The 27,561-nt window shown below is 40.4% G+C and overlaps 2 protein-coding genes across 3 annotated transcripts; one reads left to right on the top strand and one right to left on the bottom strand.

Annotated features, from left to right (window-relative positions):
- Positions 1-165: 165 nt before the first annotated feature.
- Positions 166-15,543, top strand: vps52 (VPS52 subunit of GARP complex). Of its 2 annotated transcripts, none has more exons than XM_083981919.1 (20): positions 166-268; positions 929-1,010; positions 1,190-1,242; positions 1,718-1,793; positions 2,624-2,691; positions 2,945-3,120; positions 3,220-3,370; positions 4,522-4,622; positions 4,773-4,905; positions 5,048-5,105; positions 5,961-6,094; positions 7,469-7,624; positions 9,385-9,503; positions 9,648-9,771; positions 9,886-9,981; positions 10,892-10,999; positions 11,149-11,214; positions 11,921-12,032; positions 13,687-13,805; positions 15,331-15,543. In XM_083981919.1, the coding sequence occupies exons 1-20, from the start codon at positions 173-175 to the stop codon at positions 15,475-15,477; spliced, it is 2,175 nt and encodes a 724-aa protein (XP_083838045.1). In that variant the 5' UTR covers positions 166-172; the 3' UTR covers positions 15,478-15,543. The 2 variants fall into 2 exon arrangements, with proteins under 2 accessions (XP_083838045.1, XP_083838046.1); XM_083981920.1 differs by having other exon boundaries at positions 181-268; positions 932-1,010.
- A 3,235-nt stretch (positions 15,544-18,778) lies between these two features.
- On the bottom strand, positions 18,779-23,295 carry igldcp (Ig-like domain-containing protein). The gene is made up of 7 exons (XM_083981827.1): positions 23,133-23,295; positions 21,731-21,774; positions 20,407-20,778; positions 20,222-20,312; positions 19,290-19,468; positions 19,081-19,134; positions 18,779-18,962 (listed from the first exon to the last, which is right to left on the bottom strand). Exons 1-7 carry the CDS (start codon positions 23,270-23,272, stop codon positions 18,877-18,879), a joined length of 966 nt encoding a protein of 321 aa, XP_083837953.1. The 5' UTR covers positions 23,273-23,295; the 3' UTR covers positions 18,779-18,876.
- Positions 23,296-27,561: the final 4,266 nt, after the last annotated feature.

Raw genomic sequence — 27,561 nt, 5'->3', positions numbered from 1 at the left:
TACCAAACGTTTCGATGAAGATTTTTAGCGGTTAAAAAAATATATGTGTTTGTTCTAACATCTCGTTCAGTTCACAAACCGGAAAGACGCTTCGTCAATTTCCGGGGGACGCGACGCGAAGGGACCGTACGTTTGTAGTTTTCTTGGACGTTAGCGGTGTAGATTCGCCGCAATGGCGGAGGTAACAGGAGCTGCTGTTGGAGCTGGACTCGATGTAAACACAGCTGGAAACCCAACAGAAATCGCAATGGCTTATTTACAAGACGAGGTGATAATTGTCTGTTGCTTTTATTATAAAAGATGTTGCTGGCGTGAAAAAGAAACTACGACATCCAGCATTTAATGCGACAATTTCAGCTCCGCTTTGCCCTGGTGACGTTTTCAACAGGGTTTTAATCAATGAAGTGCAACGTCAGTTTTAGAAAACCGCCGATTAATCTGCAGTAGTTGCGGTGAATTATTGTTCGTCACAGTAAAGACAGTCTGTGTGTTGACTCGGTGTAATGATGTAGCTTGAAGCTAATGTCGCTGTTAGCATCCTGTCAAAACACTGAGCTGAGTGACTTCCTGAATGCGCCCAGGTCGCAACATCCATGTCATTCACATTGGACCAGTTAGCTGTCAATCGCTTAGTCAAATCGATATAAAATGCAATTTTAATCATCAATGAGGTCATTCATTTAGCAGAAAATAATCCAATGATCCTCTGGCTCCAGCTTCAGTGATGTGAATATATGTTATCACTGAAACTAGTATGTGTTGTTAATCAGATATAACTATAAAAAAATGCAATACACAATACTATACAAATAAAGTGAATTAAGTCATAGTTAATCGTTCTATAATAATATCATAAAACACCTGATAATATCTATAATATAAATGTAACAATGCATGCTATCTGTGTGTTTGTGTGAATTTGCTCCAGAAGACTGATGGAGACATGGCAAACCTGAACCTGGGAGAACTGGACCTCACTACTGATGAATTTATCTTGGATGAAGTGGACAGTAAGGCAGCGTGCATCATTCATATGTCTGTAAATGTGACCCTACATCATCAAAATCAGTGTTGATATTTTTACATCATACATCCCCTTGGGTCGAAACAGACCTGTTGCCATTTTTTTTTTTTTTTACTGTCGAGTGTCTGTTATGTCATGAACATTGTTCCTCTGTGTCTCCTGCAGTTCACATTCAGGCCAATCTGGAGGATGACCTCGTAAAAGAGGCGCTCAAAACGGTGAGTGACAGTGACGCAAATGTTTGACTGAGTTGTTTATTACATTTATTTGACAGCTGATCTGAGAAGCATTTTTAACACGTCATGAGCAGTGAATGAAATTTGAATACATATATAGATATATATATAGAAAGCAATGATTGTGATTGCGGGAGGGGCTGTGAAGAGGTTATAATGTTTGTTCACACAGAAGAATCTCAGTTATTTAAAGTTGGCTCCTCAGTCGTTTCTGTTAATTAAACTGAGTTTATTTTCGTCATGAGTAAGAAATGATGATGGAGGAGGAAATAAAGTGAACAGGGTGCACATTTTGTTCTTTCTCTGCATGTTTTGCGTGGTGTTTTTCAGCTAGCTCAGTTTTTTTTAGAGGAAACATTCTGACCTCCTGGATTATGACAAAATAATGAAACTATATTAACCTGTGATTTAATTGCAACCATGATGAGGATGGTCTCCCTCTCCTGTCTGTTTCCAGGGCGTCGACCTCAGACAGTACTCCAAACAGGTGGAGGCGGAGCTGCAGAGGATCGAACAGGCCTCCATCAAAGACTGTATCCTTCCCGCTCACAGTGTAAAGGTAAAGGTACTTTATTTGTCACATATACAGCTAGTACAGTGAAATTCTTTCTCTGCATTTAACCCATCCCTGAGGAGCAGTGGGCAGCCACGGTGCAGCGCCCGGGGACCAACTCCAGATTATGAGCCAGTGCCTTTGGTCAGGGGCGCTGACTGGAGGATTAACCTAGCTGGCATGTTGTTAGTGGTGGGGGAAACCGGAGCACCCGGAGGAAACCCACGCAGACACGGGGAGAACATGCAAACTCCACACAGAAAGGACCTGGGTGGCCAGGGATTCGAACCCAGGACCTTCTTGCTGTGAGGCAACAGTGCTAACCACTGTGCCACCGTGCCGCCCCGGTGAACATGGTGACATAAGAACGCACCGGTTACAACTATTTTAATGAGGTTTGGCCTTTTAAGGGCAAAAGGAGTGGAGCGCTTGAATCACATTTTGACATCTGTACTGTTACAGGTGGAATAGTCTGTTCATATAGAGAGAAACCAATGTATTTCAGTTAAAAAATAAAGCTTGTATCAGTCCAACTATTTCACAGACACTACTGACTATTATTTTTTAATAAGTGCACATTTTAGCCTTTTATCTAAGAGTATGTCTACTCATGTAGTTGTCAAAAATACAAAAGATATAGCATTAAATATTCTCATCTTTCCATTTTATCTGTAAAACAGATATATATATATATATATATATATATATATATATATATATATATATATATATATATATATATATATATATATATATATATATATATATTGTGATGAATTTGTTGTATTTTCCTGACCTGGCATCTCTCAGACATCAAGGAGAGTCAGAACATAGCTCTCCTGCACAACCAGATCACCGCCTGTGACTCCATACTGGAGGTAAGAGAAGACTCTCTTTCCTTCATCTTCTCTGAAGTCTTGTCTTCAGGGTTTTCGATCTCTGATTCTTGCTGCCTCCCCAGAGAGAATGAACTCAGACGTTCTTATTTAACTTTTGAACAAAACACAGAGCTCCATCCTCTTCTTCCCACATGTAGAGCCGCAGTGTCTAAAAACACAACATCAGGTAGAACTTCTATCAATCAGAGACTTTTTACCAATCAGATTTGTTTCTGTCCGTCCGTCTTCTCAGCGCATGGAGGGCATGCTGAGCGGCTTCCAGAGCGACCTGTCCTCCATCAGCAGTGAGATCCAGACTCTGCAGCAGCAGTCGGTCAGCATGAACGTCCGGCTGAAGAACAGACAGGCCGTGCGCAGCCACCTCAGCCAGCTGGTGGACGAGCTGGTGGTGCCCGGAGCCATGATCTCGTAAGTGAAGCACCATCTGCTTCTGCTGCTGCTGCTGCTGTAGTCAAATGTGCTCTATGAAGTGAGTTTGTCTGACGTCTCAGCCCTGTGTCGCCGCAGCACCATCCTGGACAGCCCCGTGACGGAGCAGGAGTTCCTGGAGCAGCTGCACGAGCTCAACAACAAGATCAACTTTGCCAAAGAGCTGAGCTTCAGAGAGACGCTGGCCTGCTCCGACATCCAGGACATCGTGGACCGCCTCAAACTCAAGGTGAGATGTACGGAGGAAAAACAGGTGTCTTGTTCACAGTTTTTGTATTTATTGCATTTGAAAATAATTACAGGCAAATCACATTCAAAGTTTTCCTGATAATTAAAAAATCTAAAAATCTAAATAAACTTTATTGTCCCCGGAAGAAAATTTGTCCTGGACAATCAGTGCCGTGCTTTGCTGCAGTTCACAGTCATACAACCAAACACACACACAAACAACAGGAACCACTTACAGACTAACAGTACAACTACATTTCATCATCTTGCCCCAAGTTAATGCCACAGTCTCTTGGTCTTATTGCACCATGTCTGTATGTAGACTGCCTTCCACAGTCAAGTTCAATACAAGGCTTGCAAGCTCAGCTTGGGTCAGTAAAATGTTTTTCTAACAGGCTGACAGTGACAATCACGTGAAACTGAGGCGAACTCATTCATGGTTGTCTCTGGTTATACTGATAACTGCCGACCTCCAATGTTGACGCGCGACGTATCCGCGTGGTATCCGCGTGCATTCGGTGCGACGGCGCCGCCGTTTTCCCCCCCGTGCATGTCCGTTGCTGTGTCAGGCAGGTGTCTCCCACGGAGCTCTGCCCCGTTTCAGAGGTGAAGGAGAGACGTCGCCTCCGCGATGTAGAATGTGTTCAATTAAAGTGAAACTAACACATTATATCGGCCTATATGTCCATTACACACTGAATGGGATGTTATATCCCATGTCTTTATTTCTTCAGTTTATTTTAATAGTAATAATTATGACTAACATTCAGTGAAGACCTAAAAATCAGTATCTCCAAAATTGAAATATTGCAAAGGATTTTATTTTTTTAAAGCATTTTTAATATAGAAATGTTGACCTTCTGAAAACTGTCCATCTATATGCACTCAATACTTGGTTGGTGTTGAACTACTGGAAATAGACTTTTCTCCCCCCCCCCCCGCCAGACAATTCCTCTCTTTTTTGGTCCTGACCCGTTTGCATCCCTGATCTTAATACTTAAATGGGTTTGGTCTTATGTGAAGTTATCTGGGTTAATTATTTTGTATGTGCTGTTACAATCTCCTGGAAATTATTAGGCCCACTGTTTTCCGGATTACTATTAAACTCACCACACCGTTGGGATCTGGACTTGTGTTTTTTTTCTTCAACAGGCCGTGTCAAAGATCCGAGAGTTCACTCTCCAGAAGATCTACTCCTTCAGGAAGCCAATGACCAACTACCAGATCCCACAAAACACTCTGCTGAAATACAGGTCAGTATCTGAGGCAATAAACATGATGTCACTACTATCACCTGTTCTTTAATAAAGGTGGACTGATTTGATGAATGTGTTGTATTTAGTAAATACTAGACATGCTGAATAACCTGTAAACTTTTAAACATCAACTCTCTCTGGTTGCAGATTTTTCTATCAGTTCCTTTTGGCCAACGAGAGGACGGTGGCGAAGGAGATCCGGGACGAGTATGTGGACACGATGAGCAAAATTTACTACAGTTACTTCAAGTCGTACAGCGGCAGGCTGCTCAAAGTGCAGGTCAGTGGATGGATGTACTAGATCATGATCCTTTACATAACATGTCAGAGGAGCTGCACCTGCTGGAGCTGCACACACTCTGTCAGGATAAACAGGTTCTGTACATGTTATGTAACATGTCACACATCTGTCCTGTCTGCAGTACGAGGAGGTGGCAGATAAAGACGACCTGATGGGGGTAGAAGACACAGCCAAGAAAGGTATCCATTAAAATCTGTGAATTATATCAGCAATAATCAAAGGTCCCATATTTTACACTTTTTGACCTTTAATAAGTTACATTTGTGGTTTTAAGAAACACAAATCATGTCATCATGGTTTAACATCTCCTCTCTGGACCTCTAGTAACAACAAATCAGTGAGCCAATCAGAGGAGGCGGGGCTCAGAGTCTCTCTACTCTGATTTGCTGACTATTTTCTGTGTGATTTAATAAAAATATACCAGATTTAAACAATCTGGAGAAAAAAAAAGCATGGCTGAAATGCAAAGTTACAGTCCTGTTGGCCTGTTTTTAAGGCTCAAGTTTACTTAATACAGGCTGTGCATTTCTCTGTGGACTGAGACCTTGATACTTTCACAGTATTAAAATAAAACCTGTTCGATCAAAAAAGACATGGAACCTATGGGACATTTAAAGCAACACAGTTTAATTACCTTTGCACAGATGTTCTCCTCACACGGAGGTCACAACTTCCACATAATGCAGGTGTTGTGTTGAGCCAGAACATCTGCAATTAAAGAAACTTGGCTCCTCTCCAAGAGACACTGATACTGCACCAGAAGACAATTACAGTAATTGTCAGAAATGTAAATGAGAGATCTGAGTGTGTGTATGTGTAGGTTCATATATATAGTACATGTTTGGTATGTTCTTCATTTCACATACATACCGAGCATAAGAACACAGAGATCAGTCATGTGTCTCCCTCATGACCCCTGGGGCGGTCACTCATTAGACCTTGTGATGCTGCAACTTCCCGCCAACGTAAAACAGAAACTCACCTGTGAGGCTCCTTGACCCCCCCCCCGCCCCCCTTCCTCCTCCCTCCTGCAGGTTTCTTCTCCAAACCGTCGCTGAAGAGCAGGAACACCATCTTCACCCTGGGCCAGCGGGGGGCCATCCTGAGCCCCGTCGAGCTGGAGGGGCCGATCCTGGTCCCACACACGGCTCAGAGGGGGGACAGCAGGGTGAGACGTCACAAACATCTTTCTGAGGCTTTGTCTGTCACTAGTATCATTAATCACAAATTACAGATTGATAAAATGATGAATTCCTAATCAGGAGATGTTTTATGAATAGTTCAGTTTTTAAATTAGACCAAAGTCAGAAACCTACTATAGAAAAAATCCTGTGTCTTTTAATCCGTCCGCTTTCAGACCACAAATTAACCGCAGCAGTGTTCACACAAGTTGACAGCTTTCACACTGACACCACCCATCCTGGCTCACACACCAGAGAGAGTTTAAAATGAACACAGCACTGACGTGGCAGGACTGTCCCAAATGAAAAACAACTGCTCTTGAAATGTATTTAAAAAATACAGAGACAGGTTTCTTTTGGGAAACAGCAGGAGCATTAAAAGAAAAACAGAAGATCTGAGTTTTATGGAGCAAAAACCATGAAGGATAAAATTAAATGTAATGTTGTGGTGGAAATGTACTGTGATTGATTGGTATTCTCCTTGTAATAAGTGGTAACATAGTCTTTGAAGTAGTTGTAGTAAGACCATGTTGAAATCCTGTTAACTCCATTAGTGGAGACATTTGTGTACTGAGTTGACTACAATAAACCTGGGGGCAGAGGAAGGACACTAGGATGACCCACGTACAACCTTGTTTACTAACTGATCTAGGTTGTAAATTCCTATAGGTACAACAACAACTGGGGTAGCCATTCGTTGAGTAACACATCTGTTGACTTGGTTCAAAATGTCCACGACAGTGTCTTTAGGAATAATATTCATGTGCGTATATATGTATAACATGTATCTTATTAACACCTGTGGCTTTGAACTAAGATGTTTTGTCCCTGCAGTTCATGATATACTTCACAACAAAGAGCAAAATGATCTGCAATTAGAATATGTTGATTTAAAAAAAATAAAAAAAATTACAGACTTACAAACTGCTGTGCACACTGCAAGACAGGGCAAAGCAATAAAAGACAATTCGCAAAGCAAAACCATAAAATCTATAAAACCGTAGAGTTGGTGAAAGCGCTGAAGCCAAGAATTGAAAGCAGATTTATACAAGTGCATTCTTCTGTTCATCTGCTTGACAGAGAAGAACAAAATAACAGAATAGGGTTGTGTTTGTGTGTTCAGACTGTAACCTATTATACACACACACACACACACACACACACATGCAGGAGCTCTGGTTCAACATGTAGATGTTGGGAGCAGGTTACATGTCAAAGAGCCGCACTGACATCTTGTGGTCTTTTGTGACACATATTGAAGAAACTTTTTCAGACTGAACCAGTATAGTTTTTGCATAAATGGATATGAAAATCATTATGTAATTCATTATATTGACTGTATTTGTCTGTGTTTCCTGCAGTATCCATACGAGACACTGTTTCGCAGTCAACACTACGCTCTGCTGGACAACGGCTGCAGGGAATTCCTCTTCCTGTCCGACTTCTTCATGGTGGCAGGAAACTCGGCCCTCGACCTCTTCAACAGCATCATGGGAAAAACCCTCAGCATGTTCCTGGTAGGAACCAGACGTCTTTTCTCCTCTCAGAGAGACAGTCCGTCAACCGTTAACTTCTTTGAGTGACAGTGCTGTGATTTAAAGAGGTTATCATTACTCTGATGAAACTGTAACTCAAAACACAAAGCACGAGAAGGACAGTGAAGGCAGCACATGGACATGTGCAATAAAAATAAAATAAAAACAGGGTGAGGCAGTAGTTTATCAGCTAAATACAACTGTGTTTTTCCTAAATAATAATAAAGATAAGTTAAAAATAAATTAAATACAACTCCTAAAATCAGGTATGTATCATCTTCTTGAATGCGAAGAACTTAAAGGGATAGTTCACCCAAAATTCAAATTTCACTCATTATCTACTCACCCTCATGTCGACTAAGAGCTGGGAGAAGTTTCAGAGTCCTCTGTGCCTTCTCTGAGTTACGGGGGGGTCCGCGCAGAAGTATTTGTCCATATACAGGGTTCTTACGGATCCTTAAAAAGTCTTAAAAGGCATTGAATTCATTAATCTAAAAACAAGGCCTTAATTGGCATTAAAATGTCTTAAATCAATTTTTCAAATGTTAACACTTGGTAAGTGGTATTTTATGGTTGTAATTAGTCTCAAATCTCAAAATAATTGGTAACATTCCGACATAGAGAAGTTAGTGGCGGCCGTCAACGCTAAATTTCTCACCGCCTCCAGCTCCCTAGTCAGTTTTTTTTTTTCCCCGGACTTTTTATGCATTTATTTTGAAAGGACAGCTGGAAAGAGACACACTCCAATGTTCATGTAGCAGTCACTTTATCTTGGAAGTGGGTAAAATTGTCCCTAACCCTATGTAATTGATGTGGTGTTTTTTTTTCTGCATTTGTGTTTATTATGAAGTCGGTCTTAAATTTCATTTCAAGTGGCTTTAAAAAAGTCTTAAAAAGTCTTAAATTTAACTTGGCTTAAGCTGTAGGAACCCTGATATAATGGTTGTGAATGGTGCTCACTTTTCTTCGTCCAAAAAGACACACCAAAAAACATCCAAATACCTCCATACTGCTCGTCTGTGATGTCCCTCTTGAGAAATTGTTCAGAAAAAATGTAATAAGTATATTTTAAGCTTGTTTGTAGCGGAAGCTCCCAGTGTCTCAGTTCACTGTTCTTCCTCCTGTGTCAGTGCACTGACCGGCGGAACAATTTCTCATTTTCAATACAAGAGGGACATTACAGACGAGCACTATGGAGGTATTTGGATGTTTTTGGTGTGTCTTTTTGGACGAAGAAAAGTGAGCACCATTCACAACCATTATATGGACAAATACTGCTGCGTGGACCCCCCCGTAACTCAGAGAAGGCACAGAGGACTCTGAAACTTCTCCCAGCCCTTAGTCGACATGAGGTTGGGTAGATAATTTGAAATTTGAATTTTGGGTGAACTATCCCTTTAATGCACTATTCTGCTAAATGGCCCCTTGACTCATTTCCTGACAGACACAAATGCACCACAGTCAGCCTAGTACAATCTCAGGAAATTAGCTATCAGGAAATATCTGATTAGTTAAAACCTCAACATGATAGAGAGTCTGACCAAACATTTGGTGCTTTATTCTACTCTACGGTATATTCTGTATGAGTGTATATCAACAGGAAATGATGTCAAGACAGTCTGATGCATTTACTGTTTAGAGCTGTAAAGCGGAACACTTTGTCAGGATGTTTCAGAGGCAGTTTCGGTAAATGCATTGTACCTTCAATAATATTGTGTGTTTGTGTGTGTGTGTCCCTGCAGAAGAGCATGTCCACGTACGTGTCCGACTGCTACGACAGCATCGCCGTCTTCCTCTGCATCCACATCATCCTCAGGTTCAGAGCCATCACGGCCAAGAGGAACATCCCTGCTCTCGACAAGTCAGTGTCCCGTCATCACGTTCACCTCCTCTTGGTTATCTGTCGTGTGTTTGTGGCCAGCGTGAAGCTCATTCGTCCTGTAGCTGCTGCTGCACAGATAAAGACTGATATGAGCCGTCGTGTGTGTGTGTGTGTCCTCCTCAGGTACTGGGAGGCCGTGCTGGAGCTGCTGTGGCCGAGGTTCGAACTGATCCTGGAGATGAACATCCACAGCATCCGCAACACAGACCCTCAGAAACTGGGAGTGCTGGACACCAGACCGCACTACGTAGGTCCACACACTCACATCTATGTGTATATAGAGGACAAACACACACACATGATCATCTCAGAGCGGTGTGTACATCCATGACCGAGATGTGTGTGTTTGTTGGTTTTTCAGATCACCCGTCGTTATGCAGAGTTCTCCTCAGCCATCGTCAGCATCAATCAGACGTTTCCCAACGAGAGGACTAATGCTCTGCTTGGACAGCTGCAGGTAACACACACCCCTAATCTTAAAGGGATAGTTCAACATTTTGGCAGATTGGCCCATTGCCATAATCCCTATAGTTTTAGGAGTAGGTTCGTTACCTTTAATTGTCGGTGCAAGCTATTTTTAGAACGGCGGAGCAGAGCCACGAGCTGCTCAGAGCTACGCTACGGAGGCTAATGGGATTTCTTGGTTTCCCTCATCAAACTCATCAAATACACAATTCAACAACTCCAAAATGCTCTGGTGGACAAGTTGTGACCTGCACATTCACCACGGTGAGATAATATGTAACGCAACGTTACGAGATGGAGTTGTTTTCAAGGTAAATTCATGCAAAACCGCTGATGCGCGTTCCCTTCGGGAGCATTTTTTTCGGCAAGCAGTCTCTGCATTTGCCTCGAAAACAACTCCGTCTCGTAACGTTCTGTTATTATCTCATAGCGTGGTGAATGTGCAGGTCACAACTTGTCCACCAGAGCGTTTTGGAGTTGTTGGATTGTGTATTTGATGAGTTTGATGAGGGAAACCAAGAAATCCCATGAGCCTCTGGGCAACTCGCGGCTCTGCGCCGCCGTTCTAAAAATAGCTTGCACTGACAAATAAAGGTAACGAACCTACTGCTATGACTATAGGGATAATATAGCAATGGGCCAATTTGCCAAAATGATGAACTATACCTTTAACTAAGTTTAACACTGAATTGGCAACAATACAAGCTTTTCTCTTTTGTTAAGAATTCCACAGAAATAAAAAGTTTGAAATCACATATCTGCTGCTTGTGAACTAAATTCATTTCTTTGATGTATTTATTTTAGATTTTTTTATTTATTGATGCAGCATTATTTTCAGATTTTCATTTGACCAGACTAATATGTTATGCAGCGTCTTAATCCCTGTGAACATTTAAATTCAGGTTGAGGTGGAAAACTTTGTGCTGAAGATGGCGGCGGAGTTTCCCTCCAGGAGAGACCAGCTCATCTTCCTCATCAACAACTACGACATGTTGCTCGGCGTCCTCATGGTGAGAGTCAACACCTGCCTGTCTGTGTCCGGGACAGAAACTGTAACCAGACTCCTGTTGTTGTTGTTGTTGGGTGGAAATCTTTGACCTCACTATCCTGCTCTTACTCGGGCGAAACGGTTGTTTGTTTTGTTTCCCTGTTTGTCCAGGAGAGGGCAGCAGACGACAGTAAAGAGGTGGAAGGTTTCCAACAGCTGCTTCTGGCCAGAACTCAGGTAAACCACATCACACTGTTGCCTCTCTGTGAACAGGGCTTTTATTTTGACACGTTAAACTGTACGTTATGAAACAGATTTTTTTTTTTAAGTACCAAAGGAAATACATACTTAAAGCAGATGTAAGCGATATTTTTGTGTTAATATAAGTCTTAAATAGATATATCTTCCGACAGCAATCACTTACATAGAGTGTTTGGACCGAAACACGGGTCTGTCAGTCACTCTGCTCTGCTCTGAGCCGAGGAGAAAACTTTTTCTCGTATCCTACAAGTTTTATCCAATGAGGAGAGAGAACGGCATGAAGGGCTGTGTGTGCAGCCAAGGGATGCGCCTGAATGTGGTGACGTAGGGACAAGGACCAATAGATCCATGACGAGGGCGGGGTCTGCTAAATCCATCGGCTGACAAGACGTTATGGTGCGTTCAAGGCAACTCGTAACTCGTGTTTTTCCGACCTGTGAAGTGGTACCAGTTCGATCTGGTACGGGTTCACGGGCCGGAAGTTACGAGTGGCCGATATAGTGACTTTCACAGGTAAAACAGGTCGGAAAAACACGAGTGGGTTGCCTGGAACGCTACAAAGTCGTGACTTGAAGCTGTAATTTACGGTTTCAAAAGCCTGCCTGGAACGCAGCATTAGCCAAAACGACCGGATCGCTTACTTCTGCTCTAAATAATAAAGATTCTTGTTCTCCCTCTTTAGGAGTTTATCGAGGAGATTCTGTCTCCACCCTTCGGAGGGATGATTGCTTTTGTGAAGGAGGCCGAGGCGCTGATGGAGAAAGGGCAGCTCGACCGATTGAAGAATGAGGAAGGTGAGAGAAGTTTATGTCAGGGAATATTTTCTGGTTCTGACTTACTTTTTTTTTGTTATAAATATTTTATATTTCTTCTGTGTTTTATTTTAGGTGTTTACACATAGGAAAATATAAATATGGTATAAAGAATCCTAAACCATTTCAGCATAGTTTTAAATCTTCTCTCTCAGCTTCTCTCTGGAGCTGTGGTGATCGCTGTCAACCAATCAGTGGAGAGGAGGCTCTGAGTCTCTCTTCTGATTGGCTGACAGTTTTCTGAGTGATGAGACAACGCAGATTTCTGGTTAACACATTTAGAGAAACCAAATCCTGCAAGGATGATGACAGGGCGGAGAGTACTGACTGCTTTGTTATGACATCACAAAGTTACGGGAAGTCTTTTTTTCTTTTTCTTTTCTATTTTTTCTTTTTCTATTTTGGGGGCTTTTAGGCCTTTTATCGACAGGACAGCTGTAGAGAGACAGGAAATGGGGAGACAGAGACAGGGGGATCGACATGCTGCAGCAAATGGGGGCACCGGTGGAATCAAACGGGGGTCACTGCAGCAAGGACTAAAGCCTTTGCAGATGGGCAGCATGCTCTACCCACTGAGCTAAACGACGCCCCCTGACAGCACATTTTAAGGCTCAGTTGCTGAATTCAGGCTGTGTGCTTTTCTCTGTGGCCTGCGGCTCTGATACTTTCACAGTATTGATACTTGTATAGAACACTGCAAAAACTAAAAATCTTTCTAGGAATATTTGTCTTACTACTTGTCAAAATGTCTAATTTCTAGTCGAAACTAATCTCTTTCTACTTAAAATAAGACTCATCACGTAAAAATGTACTTGTTTTTAGATCATTTTCAAGTATGTATTTTATAAGTAGGAAAATCTGCCAGTGAAAGCAAGTTTTTCGTGCTTGTAATAAGAAAGAAAAACCTGCTCCACTATCAGATTCTTCTACTTATTTCAAGTGAAAATATGCTTGAAAGAAGTAAAAAGTGTCTAAAAACAAGCTACTTTTAATGTGATGAGTCTTATTTTACGTATAAGTAGATTAGTTTTGACAAAAAATGAGACAAATATTCTTGGTAAGGTTTTGAGTTTTTGCAGTGAACTTGATGAAATTGTGAAATTGATTTACCTTTGATGCAATATGCAACCTTTAAATTGAATTAACAATAAACATTTAAAGAACAGTGGAGGATTGTTTGGGATTAAGAAGATTACTAGAGTCAAAAGGAGAGTAAATGGAGACTCAGGGGAAGGAAACGGGTCCTGTGGCCGCTACAGACCCCTCACTATAGGTTTCAGTTATCTACATCCTGACAGAGGAGCTGTGGGCTTGTTTCGCTGCTAGGTTGAGTTTCGTTTCACAGGTTAATCAGCAGCTTTCATACACTTATCCATCAGCTGTGTTAGTTTTGTTTCTCCGTCAGTCTGAGGCTTCACATATCTCCCCACAGTCGCCGCCCTCAGCGTCCCACTTCCTTTTTCTTCTCATTCTGATCATATATCCACCACAATGTGCATATTTAGTCTGAAGTGAAACTGCACGGTAGGAGAGGAAAACACTGTGTCATGTTATGTTATGTTGACACAACAACAAACAGAGATAATGAAGTGTCCGTCTCACTCTGTGCCCCTCCCTCCCTCTCTCCCCCCGGCAGCTCGCATCACTCAGCTGGTCCGTGGGTTTTCCGGCACGTGGAAACAGTCGGTGGAGTCGATGAGTCAGGACGTCATGAGGTCTTTCACCAACTTCAAAAATGGAACCAGCATCATCCAGGTGAGACGACAGAGGACAGGTGTCAAGGCAAATCCGAAACGGCACAGTTTTGTTTCTCTGTTTTAAACGCAGCTGTCCACAGGTTTTCTAGTTTCCCTGCGATAGAGGGTTTCAGACTTTATATACGAGTACATAAAAAACCCACTCAGGGTTCCCACTCTTTTCTTGAAATTATTTTCCAGATGTTATTACACTAATACATCCCCCGCCCCATTCATGCTTTGGAGAAGTGTTCTTTTCCACAGTACTTGGTACTTTATTTTGTACCTGATTGTTTCTATGTTTGTTCCTCTCTCACCCCCACAAGTCTGATATAAAGATGTGCGGTTTATGGCTCTAATTTATGTAATAATCTCTTTCATGCTTAGAAATTACGACATTTGTTTTTAAACCATGCCCACTACAGCTCTCTGCTGCTTCTCTATTTGTCACTCAGCAGAGGAGCCTGTGGCTGCGGGAGAGAAAACCCTCATGCTCAAATTCCAATATTGGAAACACTTATCAACTCAAAGTCTCTAAATTCCTCACTATAGGCACTTAGGAAAATACATCCTTAAAGACCCCCTCCCATAAAAATCATGTTTTTCGTGCTTTTCACATGTTCCTGTGGCATTTTTCTTGTGTTAGAGCACATATCAGCAGAAAAGGAAGTGCAAAATTGCATTTCTGAGTTTTTCTGCCTTCAAACTGCTGTGAACCAATGGCAGACGCAAACTGGCAGTTTCAGGGAGACTGGAGTTGACGTGTCACAGCTCCAGGGGAGGGCACTAGTGCTACAAGCTCCCGCCCCGCTCTGCATCTGGCTCAGAGGTGAAAGCCTTAACAGCTCGGTGTAGCTGTCAAGGTATAACAGGTATAGCTCACCTGGTAGAGCAGCTTGCACCATGAGCAAGGCCTATGCTCCAGTCTGGGATTGAATCCCAGTGTGCAGTTTTACGCTAAACGCGCTGAATCGGTAATTGTACAATGTCCAGCTGTCAGCAAGCGGGGGGTGGGGTGGTGAGGTGGCTGGGCGGGTGCAGAGCAGCGCAGTCTCCGCCCACCCTCCAGAGGCGCATTGCTAATGAGCTGCTGGTGCTGTGCAGAAGGAGAGCCCTGGGAAATGGCACAGGTTTTGTGATTTTGGCTAAAAACTTCATAATCACAATTTAAAGACCACAGAGAATGTTTTAAAATAACCAAAAAGGGTTGCGGGAGGGGGACTTTAACGGGGTCTAAAAAAGTCAAATAGAGCTCTGGTAGCTGAGGTCACGATGTGATAAATACATTTCCAGGACAAGTCAAGCTTTTCCAGGACTTTCGACTTTTTTCTCATTTTCCATGACTGGGAATTGGTCAACCATTTTCCAGGTTTTCCAGGAACCCCTGTGGGAACGCTGTCACTGAATGATAACGGTGACCTGGAGTTTAGGGGATTTCCTTTAAAAAGAAATCAGTTTCATATTCATCATCCTGTTAGTGTTTGTGTCAGAGGAAGTAACATACCGGTAAAGTGCTAAACCATCACTTCCTGTCGCTGCTGCAGGGCGCCCTGACCCAGCTGATCCAGTACTACCACGGCTTCCACAAGATCCTCAACCAGCCCACGTTCCGCAGCCTGGCGGTCCGCTCCGAGCTCATCAACCTGCACCACCTCATGGTCGAGGTCAAGAAGCACAAACCCAACTTCTAAACCCCCCCCGAGAACTTTGCTTCTTGAACAAACCAGAAACACGAAGCATGACACATGAAAACCACGCAGCGTCTGGTGTTTTCTGTAGATTTTTGGAAAGCATTACAAAAAAAAGCCGGATCCCTCCGCTTTCCCTCCAGGTAAAGAACGAGTGATGTGACGGATCAGCGAGGACAGAGGAGACAAAACCAGGGAGAGGAAGTGTTTTGTTTTTTGTCAATTTGAATTTATTGTCATTCTTGACTGTAAAGAACCTCAACCACTTGTCACTCGGTTTATCACATTTCAGTCATCAGGCCTTCATCAGCTAAAAGCCACACACACAAAGTGTCAGCAAACAAGCGACTTCAAGTGATTGAGGGTGTGTGTGTGTGTGTCTGAGATCCTGTGGTTTCTTTACAGTCAACAACAAAACTTAACAATGTGCAAGAAACTGAACTCATGACCAAACCTCTACTGTACATGACGCACATGAAGCTAAATGTACAAATTTGAAATCAGAAGCTGAAAAGAAACAAAAGAATAATTAATTTCCTCTAATGATGAAAATTATTATTTATCTTGAAACTACTGATTAGAGTGCAGACAGAGGTAAGTAAGGTGGATGCAAATTTGGACTTTTATTGTGAAAATATGAACTTTGAGGGTGTTTTTTTTTTTTTTTCTTCTAACGTTGTATAGTCTGGCTTTTTACTCCGGTAACATGAATCATTCATTTGTAAAAAAAGATTTAATTTATAACACTGCATTAGTGAGAGACGAGCTCTCACGAACACATTACTTGAAAAATGTCTTTTTTTGTCAATGTGTTGCAGCTTCAGACTGATCGTTGAAGATGCTCTTGTGTTTTTCCTCTTGTCATCAAATCTCAAGAGGTTCAGAGGAAATGGTGCATTTATGAGGAACTATTTCCAGTGGCGGATTACTATAATTTGGTGCTGTAGTTAATATATGGGGCAGCAGGATGGTATGTGTGTGTGTGCATGTTATGAGGGAACCTGTCACCCAGGGCAACAGTGTGGCTGATGTGTTTTTAACAGTGGTTTTACTGTAAACTGTTGGGTCGTCAGATGAGATTTGATGACAAAAGGAAAAGGAAGTGTGACCTGAAGTTGTCGTGTGCCTTTTTTTTTGCTCATTTATCTCCAGTAGCTGTACAGAGCTCACCGTGTTGCTTCTACTTGTGTGCGAATCTTATCCGTCTGTGTCATTCCAGCGTAAAAACAGACTGTGCAGTTTAACACGGAGTCGTTGAAATACAACATGGATGTGTTTGTGTCTTTTATTAATCAATGTCTTGGAAGTTTAGTTGGAAAGAAGTACAGTCACATACAGGGACATTTACACACACTCAACAAATCACAGCAAAAAAAAATATTAAATACAAAATATCACATCATAGATCAAATTTTCAGATTGACTGTTTACATTACTGATTGATTGGGAATATAATTGTTCTGTTATTTATTCATTCATGTAGCTAGTCTTTCAATTTGATGCTGCTTTATAGGGATCAATACTGTTCTTTTGCCAAATTCCTTTTTACATTTACAGATTAACATTTTATTTGCACAATATGAGAATATTTTGTAAATTAGGGTTGAAACTAATTTATTTTCTTTGATTCCTTCCTTCCTTGATTTAATTGGTTACTAAACTTGAAAACACACACAGACTTTTGGTATAAGAGAAAAAAGCAGCAGATTCATGAGGAAACCAGACTTCTCAATGAAAAATGATCATTAATCAGATCCATCAATTAGAATACAAGCATCAAAATAGCCTTATGTTCATTTTCTGTTTATCAACTGATCAGCTATGACAGTAAAATGCTGCTCACAACTCTAACAATATTCAAATACAATATGAAAAGATATTAGATAACAGATGCCATACTGCCTTTAATACTTGAGCTCTAAATTTAGTAAAGTATTTTGAATCATAGTGTTGTAAATCATGTAAATGATACGACTCTTCCACCACAGTATGAGACAATACAACAAACTACAATAGCAACATGCACTCTCTCTTCTTCAATGAAGACCTTTTTCTTGAGATAAGAATCTTTTAGTCTCTTGAGCTTAAAAAAAAAAAAATTGTGACAAAAATGTTCTTCACGGTTTTTCTAAAATCGGGCTCAATTTTCTTGTTTGTCTTGATGAATAATCCAAAATTTGGCTGACACATATTTTGATTTGTATTACATTTTCTTAAAGTCAAATCAACTAAGACTGGAAATAACCGGCACAGAACATGTTATTCCATTTTCACTAACTTCCCAGACCAACTGAGAGAGACTTTGGGACTCTGATACAAACAAGCTTTGTGTGTGCATGTAAAAGCACGTTGAAGGATCGTTGTTTGAAGTGATCCAACAGTGCAAATTAGATCATAGTCAAAACAGGTATTATGAGACAATAATAATCAAACCAAAGCACTGACTGAACTGGACTGAACAGAAGCACTCCTCCTCCTAAATGAACCAATACCACACACTGAGAAGCCTCCACAGCTGTGACTTCTTCAACCTTACGTTCAGGTTCACTCTATTTAGACAAATTTAGAAAACAGTAACCCAGGTGTAATAACTGTTACATTTATATGGTACATCGCTGTTGATCAATCTTTTGCTGGTCTTTAAAAACTACATTTCACTTCAAAAAACACATCAATATTGAACAAAATTACAATTTACATTTTAAAAAATTACACAATGCTACGTTTTCCAAAAACATATTACATAAAATTGCATTTATACAAAAACATGGCATTGTAAATATTACAGTTACAAGAATTATTCAAATTTTTTTTTAATTCTTGTCACATCAACAATTCCATGTTTTTGTAACTGTATGCAATATATTTCTTATGTTTTATGATTTTAAACTTTTTTTTTTTTTGAAAAATGTAATTTTGTATAACATTTTTTTATATGTGTGTGTAAGGGATGTGTGTGTAAGGGATAATGTACAGTTCGTAGCCTCTTAAACCAACCTCCGAGAGGTTGGTTTACGAGGCTAGTTCGGAGGTTGTTATGGAGAAATAAACCCCAACAGGTTGTATGGAACATTTTAAACAACAGCAAATTGAAGATTGATAATTGGTCATGTGACCCATATTTCTTTGTTTGCTAAGCAAACCTGCAGCTGAAGCAGCTTCGGGGTGAAACGTGTTGTATAGAAAAGAAGTCACAGTTATTTCAGTGTGCAACATTGAATTTATCACAAATGTAAATAACTTGACAGGCTCACTTAAACTCATATCTTACACACACACAGACACACTTACATGGAAACAAACCGGTTTTTCAGTCAACAGTTCAAAAACATCATAATAAATATTTAAATTGTTCCATATGTTGTTAAAGTGCCCAGTGTTGCTGTTGTTGCAGAAGTTGTCTCAGAGCAGATGAAAAAATCGCAAACTCGTTACAAGACAAGACAAGAAGAGAAGAATTTCTGAACAAGAGTTTTTGGCAGCGTCACCTAAAAGAGACATCAGAGGGTGGAGACATCGCAGGGTTACTCCAGGTCACACCTTTCACTCTTTCAAAACCTTTTTTTTTTTCAATTTTCCATTTGTGCTACATTTCATTTTTCTCACCTGTTATTGTTTCCTCTTCCATGGACTGTAGGACTTTGAGAGCTGTGGAGCCGTCTGTGGACCAGGAGTTACACTGATTAATATGCAAATCTTAATTCAACGTACAAAACCTGACAGAGGTAAGAGCTAACAGTCACAGTGTAGAAACAATTTATTTTGTGCAATCAGCTTCTATGATGATGAAGATGAAGGTAAAGAAAGCTGCTGACCTTCCACAAAGAGTTGCACGGTGCTGACGACGAGGCCCTGCTCATCCAACACTTTGTACGTCCCCTCGTCCGAGCGACTTAAGTTCTTGATGGTCAGCTGCTCTTTCAGCGGATGTTTCTCCAGACGTGGACTGTTCTTATCCTCCCTCATCCACATGACCGACGACTCTGAGCTGCTTCTGTCGAGCACAAACACACACACACCAATATGAATGTGGTGGACCAATCAAAAATAATACATTTGTAAGAGGCTCGCCAGTCAAAAAGGGTTAATCAAATCTTCCAGTTGGTCTGTGTAAAGAAGAACTTAGGTTGAAGCTCACGAAAGAGATAAAAAAATTAAAAAATCTTCAAGGGAACATAAAAATATATTAATCCATTAGCTACTGCACAATTAATAGAAATCAGAGATCACAGGTAGGCTACAAGTTGACGATGTTAAAGAGAGTGTCCTAAATAGCAAGGGTTCATCCTCTGGGGAGCAGAATTGATCTTAGCAAAATTTTAGAACTGAACTGAGAGTAAAGGGAAACAGCTTTAATTAAGATCAAACAAACTCATCCTCTATCCACCGCACAATAAACTGTGAATGTGGAGCTTCCATGAGAAAGTCCCGCCCCTTAAAACGATTGTTCCTTTTCTTTTCTCCACCAAAGCCCACATAATCTTGTCATCAAGGCCTCTGTTTTGTAAGCAGAGGTCACTGAATGAGTCAGAACTTCACCAGCAGCTTTTAATCTATTCCAGTTTGACATAAGCAATATCTTTTTTTTTTTAAGGAGTGGGCCGCTTTCTGTTAACAGATCGGCATCTGTGTGGGAGCCGTGACAAGAGATGTGGCGAAGTGAGAAAGGACAAATGACGAGACGTTTAACAAATAAGTAGTGATTCCAGTTTTTTCATTTTATTTTGAAAACAAAAATACAACTCACTTTCTGTGGAAGATGACCCTCACGGAGTGCGTAGTGTGGAGATCCAGAACCAGGTCTTCACCTGGAGCACGAGACTGACGGGATTTATGGTCTGAGAAAGGAAACAGAACGAGAAGTTAATGACAAAAAACATCGATAGAGGAGCGGGAATGAAATGAAAAAGAACAAAAAACAACCAAACTAACCGAACACAATCAGCTTGACACTCTGAATGAAGACCTTGGTTTTTGTGGACTGCTCTCCGTCCACCACCATGAAGCTCTCGTATCTCCCCGTGTCTCCGATCTGAACGTCTCTGATGATCAGAGAGCAGTTCCCCGTCCCCAGGCTCTCCTCGGGAACCTCCACCCTGCCCTTAAACTCCTCCGCCTGCCACTTCTCTGACCCGTGCTGCTCCAGCACGATGTCGGCCAGAACGGTCCACTGGATGTAGCAGGCAGAGGGCCCCTCCCCCTGCTCCCCCCGCTGCGGCTTACAGCTGCAGGGAAGGACCGCCTGGTCCCCCACCATGGAGGTGACGGACTGGACTTTGGTGGCGAGGGACAGGGAAGAGGAGTCTGGAAGGAGAGAGGAATTGAGGATGGAGATTAGGGGTGGGAATCATTTACTATCTCACGATTCGATTCGATTCTGATTTTTGGGGCTACGATTCGATTCAAAATCGATTTTCGATTCAAAACGATTTGATTTATAACGATTTCTGCTTCAGTCTATCGGTGTGCAACGGATCCTCATGATCTACTCCAGTCTGCTTTGCAAGACAGAATGACTGAAGTGTCTTTTTCACATTTATTGAGTTTTAAGCATTCATCCATGCTTAGATGGAATTGTTGAAACTGTTGCATAAAAGCAATATCACATATTGCTTAAGTAACGAAATTAAAAGTGCCTCTTTTAAAAAAATAATAATAATAATAGTGCAGTTAAACATGCTCATGCTTCATTTTTTTATTTTTTAAAATAGATTTTGGGACATTTTATATCGATTCTGAATCGTATTAAATGAGAATTGCGATTCCCTAATGGAGATAAAGGGAAACGTCCTGGACCGCTTGGATGTTGGGAATATGTTGTACAATGAGGTATTACTACTGCATTTTTAGAGTTCTATTAAGATTTTTATAAGTTTATAAAATAAAGCACAATCCCTACAGGAAAGTCTTGAAGAAAATGATCAAATATTGACCCCTGGACTTATAAATAAGTGGATGTTATGATGTAAAAGATCATTTTTAACAATAATAATAACAACTCTGACTTCTAACAATGTAAAACAGTGTTTGGTTGTGAATGGTATGAGGTTTGATCTCAGTTAACCTTCAGATCTAATGACCTTTTTTGGGCATTTAGGTGATTTCTGCACATCGCCGGCCGTTAAGCCGCAGCTTCTCACAGAGGTTTCAGAGGTTTCAGATGACATAAAAACCTGATTGACACCTTAAACCACAGGTTAGCTAATAACCAGGCACCAGGGTCAGAAATAATCACCAGACGCTCATCATTACTCACCAACTAAACTGCCAATCAGGAAACATTGGAGGTGGATGAATAACCTGGAAGAAACATGAGAAGAAGAAGCGACAGTCACTCTTTGAGTTTTTGATTCTTCTCAGCAGAAATCTGATTATCACTAATTCAGATTAACAGATGGCACAGCAGAACACGAGGTTTCATAACGACAACGCCACGGAGAGAAGACAACATGTTTTCACGTTATTCATCAGAAGGTCATTCAAACACACACACACTTATAATATGTAGAATCATACATTAAATTTTTTCGCAATACAGCCAAAATGATTTGTTAAACATCAAATGTTTACTCGGCTATAATTTTTGTACTTGATTTTGATCATTGATCAAAGGTCATTTTTCAGTTTTTTTTCTCTGTTTAAAGTTATTAAAGTTATTATTATTAAGTTATATAAGAATTTCCTAAAGAAAATACCATAATGGACAGGGAAGACATGTTAGTAAAAGATCAGATGAGATCAGATAAGTCTTTATTTGTCATTAGTGGGCATTTTAATATAATATATACTTCTAATATGTAAGTATATAAGATATATGTGTGTATATGTGTATATATATATATATATATATATATATACACACATATATAAAAACTAGAATACACTATCAGCAATTAATCTGCAAGAAACTGATAGGAAAAAATAGTTTATTATTATTGTTTATTTAGAACAATATATTTTTGTCTGTCTATATTGATTAATTGCCTTTTCCACCTCTGAACTATTGTTGTTTTATTATCCTTTAAAAATCCACTGTCAGTCAACCTCTAATAGTAATTACATGTATTTAATATAGACTGAAAAAACAGCAGTATAATTAAGATATTGCACCGTTTTGAGGCTTTAATCATAAAATCTTATGATATTATGCCAATAAAATGTAAAACTGCTTAACAACTGACGGTACAAATTAATTTAATATTTCAAGATTTTATATGAAGCAGCATGAAGTAAAAATACTGTAAAAATACTGCAGTGGTCCATGGTTCATGGTGTCACTGAGTCTGGGAGAATCGATACCGACGGAGAATTGGTAGGCTAACATATGGATGATGCCTAAGTTTCGTTTCCTTTGGAGAGTTACTGCCAAACGAAAGATGAGGCGTGGCGCGATCGGCGCTGCTCGCTCACAGCTGGTCAGCAATGCACGCGCAGTGCAGTAGTGCAAATCAACAAAAACGACTTTTATTGATGCTGCTTCTACCTCTTTTTTGCAGGTAAATGCACACCTGCAGCCTGCGAGGCGTTGCATTAAACAAGATTATTCTGTTCATCCTGCATGTACAAGTGACTTCAAAACACACAAACACACAAAACAGTTAAAAAAAACAACAACGACAGAGTGTTTGAATTTCAAATTAAAGTGTAACTTTTCTTACCAGTGCCAGTGCCGGATAATCACTGATCTCATGATGTCCACTGTTTGGAAACTTAGCTCAGCCCTCTTCTCCTCCTCAGCTGCACCGGTGCTGTGAGCGTGGTGGTGGAGTGTGTGTTTACACCGTGCAGGGAGCAGCATTTATCAGTTTCGACTTCCTGGATGTGACGGACAAAATAAAAGCACCTCCCAATGCCCCCAACCCATATTGGCTATATACGGTCGCTCTAATGCTGTCGAATGATACCGTGACTAAAAATAAGTAGCCTACCGGTAGTTGATCATTGAATTAATTAATTATTGATTAAGTGATAATGTCAATGGAAGAACACAAAACTAAAGAATGTTAGTTCTATTTGTTAAGTAACCTATTGCCTCTTCTTTCTTTTTTGTCACCTAAAAATACAATATAAATATTAGATATTATTATAAATAAGATATTTATTCACGTTATATATTGTATATTTATCTTTTGTTGTTGTTGTTGTAGTTAATTTTTATTTTGTATTTTATTTAATTCATAGCATGTGTATCTTTTATACAAATGTTTGAACAAAACAAGATCGCGGATGTTTTCCTGCCTCTGCTCTGCGGTTTGGTTTATTTGGCCAAGTTTGTTCTGTAGAAATAAAACGGAATAAAATAAACCACCCAGGGGGGGTTTTCTGGTGTGTAAACACCTAGTGGCTTTTTACGGTGCTTTTATTTTGAAATAGCTTAGGTTTCACACCAGCATGAGGATTGACTTTTTCTTCCGCAGAAACGAAACTTAGCGGTGCATCTGCGACTCGCCGGCGACAGAGGGAGCTGAAGTTATCAAGGTGTGATTTTTTTTTTCTTTTCTTTTTTTTTCTAGGAAAAAGTTGCCGACTCGAGGCTTGGTGGTCTGTAGCCTACTTTACTGTGTGTGTCCCGGACTGTAATAAAGTCACCACTGACTTCCTCCCCCTGCAGTCAGATCAGATCAGTGATGAGCTGCACACAGATCCCTGAACAACAGCTGGACTCACTCAGTTATGGCAAGTTTGACATGGATCCTCACTTTCCTCTGTAAGTTTCTGATTATTTTATATTTAATGATTTACATGCACACACATACACTCACACACGCTTCAGTGACTTTCAAATGGATGAGTGCAAAGTGTTTACGATGTTTGTTGTTGCGGTTCATGAACTGTTTCACACCTGTTGGTAGCAGTGAACTCATTCATAATAGTAAAACCAAAACTAGAATGAGGGAAAACAAGCAGATGCCTTTTGAGGGTGTGGCCTGAAAGTCTGTGACCTTAGGTCGTTTTGGGGTCACAGCGACATGGGGATGTACACTACATACCCAGGTCTCTGTGGTCCTGCTCTGGACTCAGACACTGGTGGTGTTTGGGGTCAGTCGGCCGATGAGGATGATGAAACATGAGAGGGAACATAAAGTGTTCTCTCATGTTAATGTGCCTAATGTCTGTAGAAACAAAACAGAGTGAACTGGATCTTGTCATCTGAGATTATGATTGGCATTTGGCAGTTTGACCTCTCTGACCCCTGGTGTGGTAACATAATGATGAGTTAATAGCTTTACCTTGGGGACAAATCCTATTGCACAGTGATGGCAACAGTCCAACATGTGATGATGGTTTCTGTTTTCCAAAAACAGGATTTGTGTTGAAATGAAACCTGAAATGTAAGTTTTCTTTCTTTCTTTCTTTCTTTCTTTCTTTCTTTCTTTCTGCCAAATGCAGTAACTTTCTTAAACTTCAACTCTTGAAGCATCGTTCACTCTGAAATCGCCTGTTCTTATCGCCTTTTCTGTGTTTTTACTATTAATTGTCTTGTTTGTGAGTTATAATGATGTTTTAAGCATGGGTATGAGACCAATGGAAAATTCCCATATACTGTATGTGAGCAATAACCACTGACCTTGGTAGCTCGGTGACTTTACATTGAAAGCAACAGGTGTGGGGAATATGCTACTCTATCAGGGTTTTTTTTTAAGAGCTCAGATTTCTGAAGGCCAGTCAAACATTTCAATTCTGTTAGATTAATTATCTTTATATTAGATGTTTATCTGAAGATCAACATCAGCCTGGTGACGCTACATCATCTCATCATCTCTCCTCAGGTGTTGCAGGGTGTCACTGGTCTTCGGCCTCACCTGTTCTCCGCGCTGCCCATGTGGTCCAGGCGAGGCAGAACGTCACGCTGACCTGTAACCTGACGATGAGCACGCAGACCACCTGGTACCTGATGCGTTCAGACCAGCTGCTGCCTCTGCTGACGGTCGAAGAGACTCGACTAGGAAGCACCGTGGTCGCCTTTCACTCCACGAACAACAGCCGCATTAAGACCAAACCAAACATCTCCCCCGACCTGGTCAGCCTGCAGATCCTGGAGGTGGAGGAGGAAGATGCCGGGCTGTATTTCTGCACTGGCCGGTGTGCACAGGGAGCTGTGTGTTTTAACAGAGCCATTCTGCTAATTGTGAATGGTAAGTTGATTATTCATTGATTCATTTTGATTGGTATCATCATCTCTATAATTTTCAATTTTAATAATAATAATAATAATAAATTGTATTTATAAAGCGCTTTTCACCTGAAGAACAAGTCTCAAAGCGCTTACAATAAAAATGAGAAAAAAATAGAAAAAAAAAAAAAATAAAAAAAAAAAGCTAAATTAGCAAAAAAGCACAAGGACATTCTAAAGGACCAGGACATCAATAGAATTTTTATTACTACTAGTTTTTCATTTTTTCATTTTCATTTATTTGGATCTCCGTTAGCTTTGGCTGAGGCCATTGCTATTCTTCCTGGAGTCCATACCCAACGCAATTATCTTTCCACTACAGTACACAAACACAGAAAACACATCACACAACATAAACACACACCAACACACAAAAACAAAACAGAAAACAAAAAAGGTTGAGCGTAGGATATGTTTTTTTTAGTAACATTAAAAACCAGAAAGAGTCGTTGCAGTGACTTTTACCACACTGAGGCTGAGGGTGCATGAAGAGCCTGCGGCGTCACGCAGAAAAGCTCAGGTGGTTTCATAAGCGTCAGATGTTCCTCAAAAAGACGTCTCGTTAGCAGCGTCTCTCTGATTTGAAAAGGTCAGATGTGGGTTTGCTCGGGGTTTGTGGAATTGTTCTCGCAGCCAGAGGGGGCTCAGTGTTAGGTTTCAATTTGGAAAATTACATAAAAATACATTCGGTGTTGGCAGCAGTATGTGCCCTAACACGGTATAGATGACATGTGGTCCGTTATGACTTAAATCCGTCACAAATAATGTTCAAATGAAGGGTTTTATAGCAGAACTTTTTGCAAACTTAAAAATCAGACCAATGTTGCAGAAATTATATTTCTAAAATTACTCAAATCAATTTTTAACCACCCGACTGAAGAAGAAATAGTCTAACCTTGCAGAATTTTTTGATTTACTCAAGTTGCAAAGAGTTCAACAGGAGACTCAGACGTCAAAATATCAACTGATTTATCAATAACCTTGCTGGTGTTCCTGCATCTTTGTGTTCCCAGGGGATGATGGGTCAGCCAGAGACAAAATGAAGCAGCCATGTCTGACTCTGGGCATCTGTGTTCTTCCGGCTTTGATTGTCCTCATTACAGTCTTCATCTTTGGGCTCTGCCTCTGCTCAGGTAAGTGATTGGTTGTGTCTTGTACTTCAGGGCCAACTATTTTTAAACAGAAGGGGCAGGACGTTTCATATCGGTGCTAAAACGTATAGTTATTTTGTATAAAGTGAGAATAATCACCTCAAAACTCATTCTTTGTTTGTGTACTGTGTAGGATTTTGAACAATACAATTCTTTGCTTGCACTGACATCTAGTGGTTGACTATGTGAACTGCAGCACTCGCAACAGAGCAAATCTACATTCAGCTTCAGTCACCAACCATGCATACTGTATATTATACAAACTTTCCAAATGCAACCCGATAACTAATAACTAATACATCCACGTGGAATTGAGCTATCTCTAGATTACTCTTGAGATACGTTTCAATACTTTTAACATAGTACAGTATTACTACATTGTGCCTCAATCACGTTTACTTATGGAAAAAAATCTTCCTCTAACTTCCATGTAGTCTTTATGTACTTAAGATATTGATAGACATTTCAAAGTAGCTGTTCTTTATGGTACAAGGTGTGACTCTGCCCTGTATAGAAACAGGTTTTACCGGCTCTGGTAATGTGTCGATTGACATCAACTGATAAAACAACATTGCAAAAGCTTGTCAGCTGTCTGATAGGCAAGCACATTAAAAGGAATGCAAGACAAAATATTTCAGTCTTGTAAAGTTTCACATGACAAATCTTTTAGGTATCAATACCAACATGTAAAATTATGAAGAATTTTGACAGTCCCTTTATAAAATAAAAGTATTAAATTCTACAACAGTCAGCTTCTTCACA

The sequence above is a fragment of the Trachurus trachurus genome (assembly GCF_905171665.1).
Source record: "Trachurus trachurus genome assembly, chromosome: 11".
Lineage (NCBI taxonomy): Eukaryota > Metazoa > Chordata > Actinopteri > Carangiformes > Carangidae > Trachurus > Trachurus trachurus.
The sequence above is the reverse complement of the archived record's forward strand: the minus strand, read 5'-3'. Positions and strand labels throughout refer to the sequence as shown.

Coding starts and splice junctions, on each gene's coding strand:
- vps52 (XM_083981919.1), top strand. CDS start 173: ATGGCGGAGGTAACAGGAGCTGCTGTTGGAGCTGGACTCGATGTAAAC. Junction 9,772..9,885: donor TGGACACCAGACCGCACTAC/GTAGGTCCACAC, acceptor TTGGTTTTTCAG/ATCACCCGTCGTTATGCAGA. Junction 13,806..15,330: donor ATGGAACCAGCATCATCCAG/GTGAGACGACAG, acceptor TCGCTGCTGCAG/GGCGCCCTGACCCAGCTGAT.
- igldcp (XM_083981827.1), bottom strand. CDS start 23,272: ATGCTGCTCCCTGCACGGTGTAAACACACACTCCACCACCACGCTCAC. Junction 20,313..20,406: donor TGTCAAGCTGATTGTGTTCG/GTTAGTTTGGTT, acceptor TTCCTTTCTCAG/ACCATAAATCCCGTCAGTCT. Junction 19,135..19,289: donor CGTGCAACTCTTTGTGGAAG/GTCAGCAGCTTT, acceptor CCTGGTCCACAG/ACGGCTCCACAGCTCTCAAA.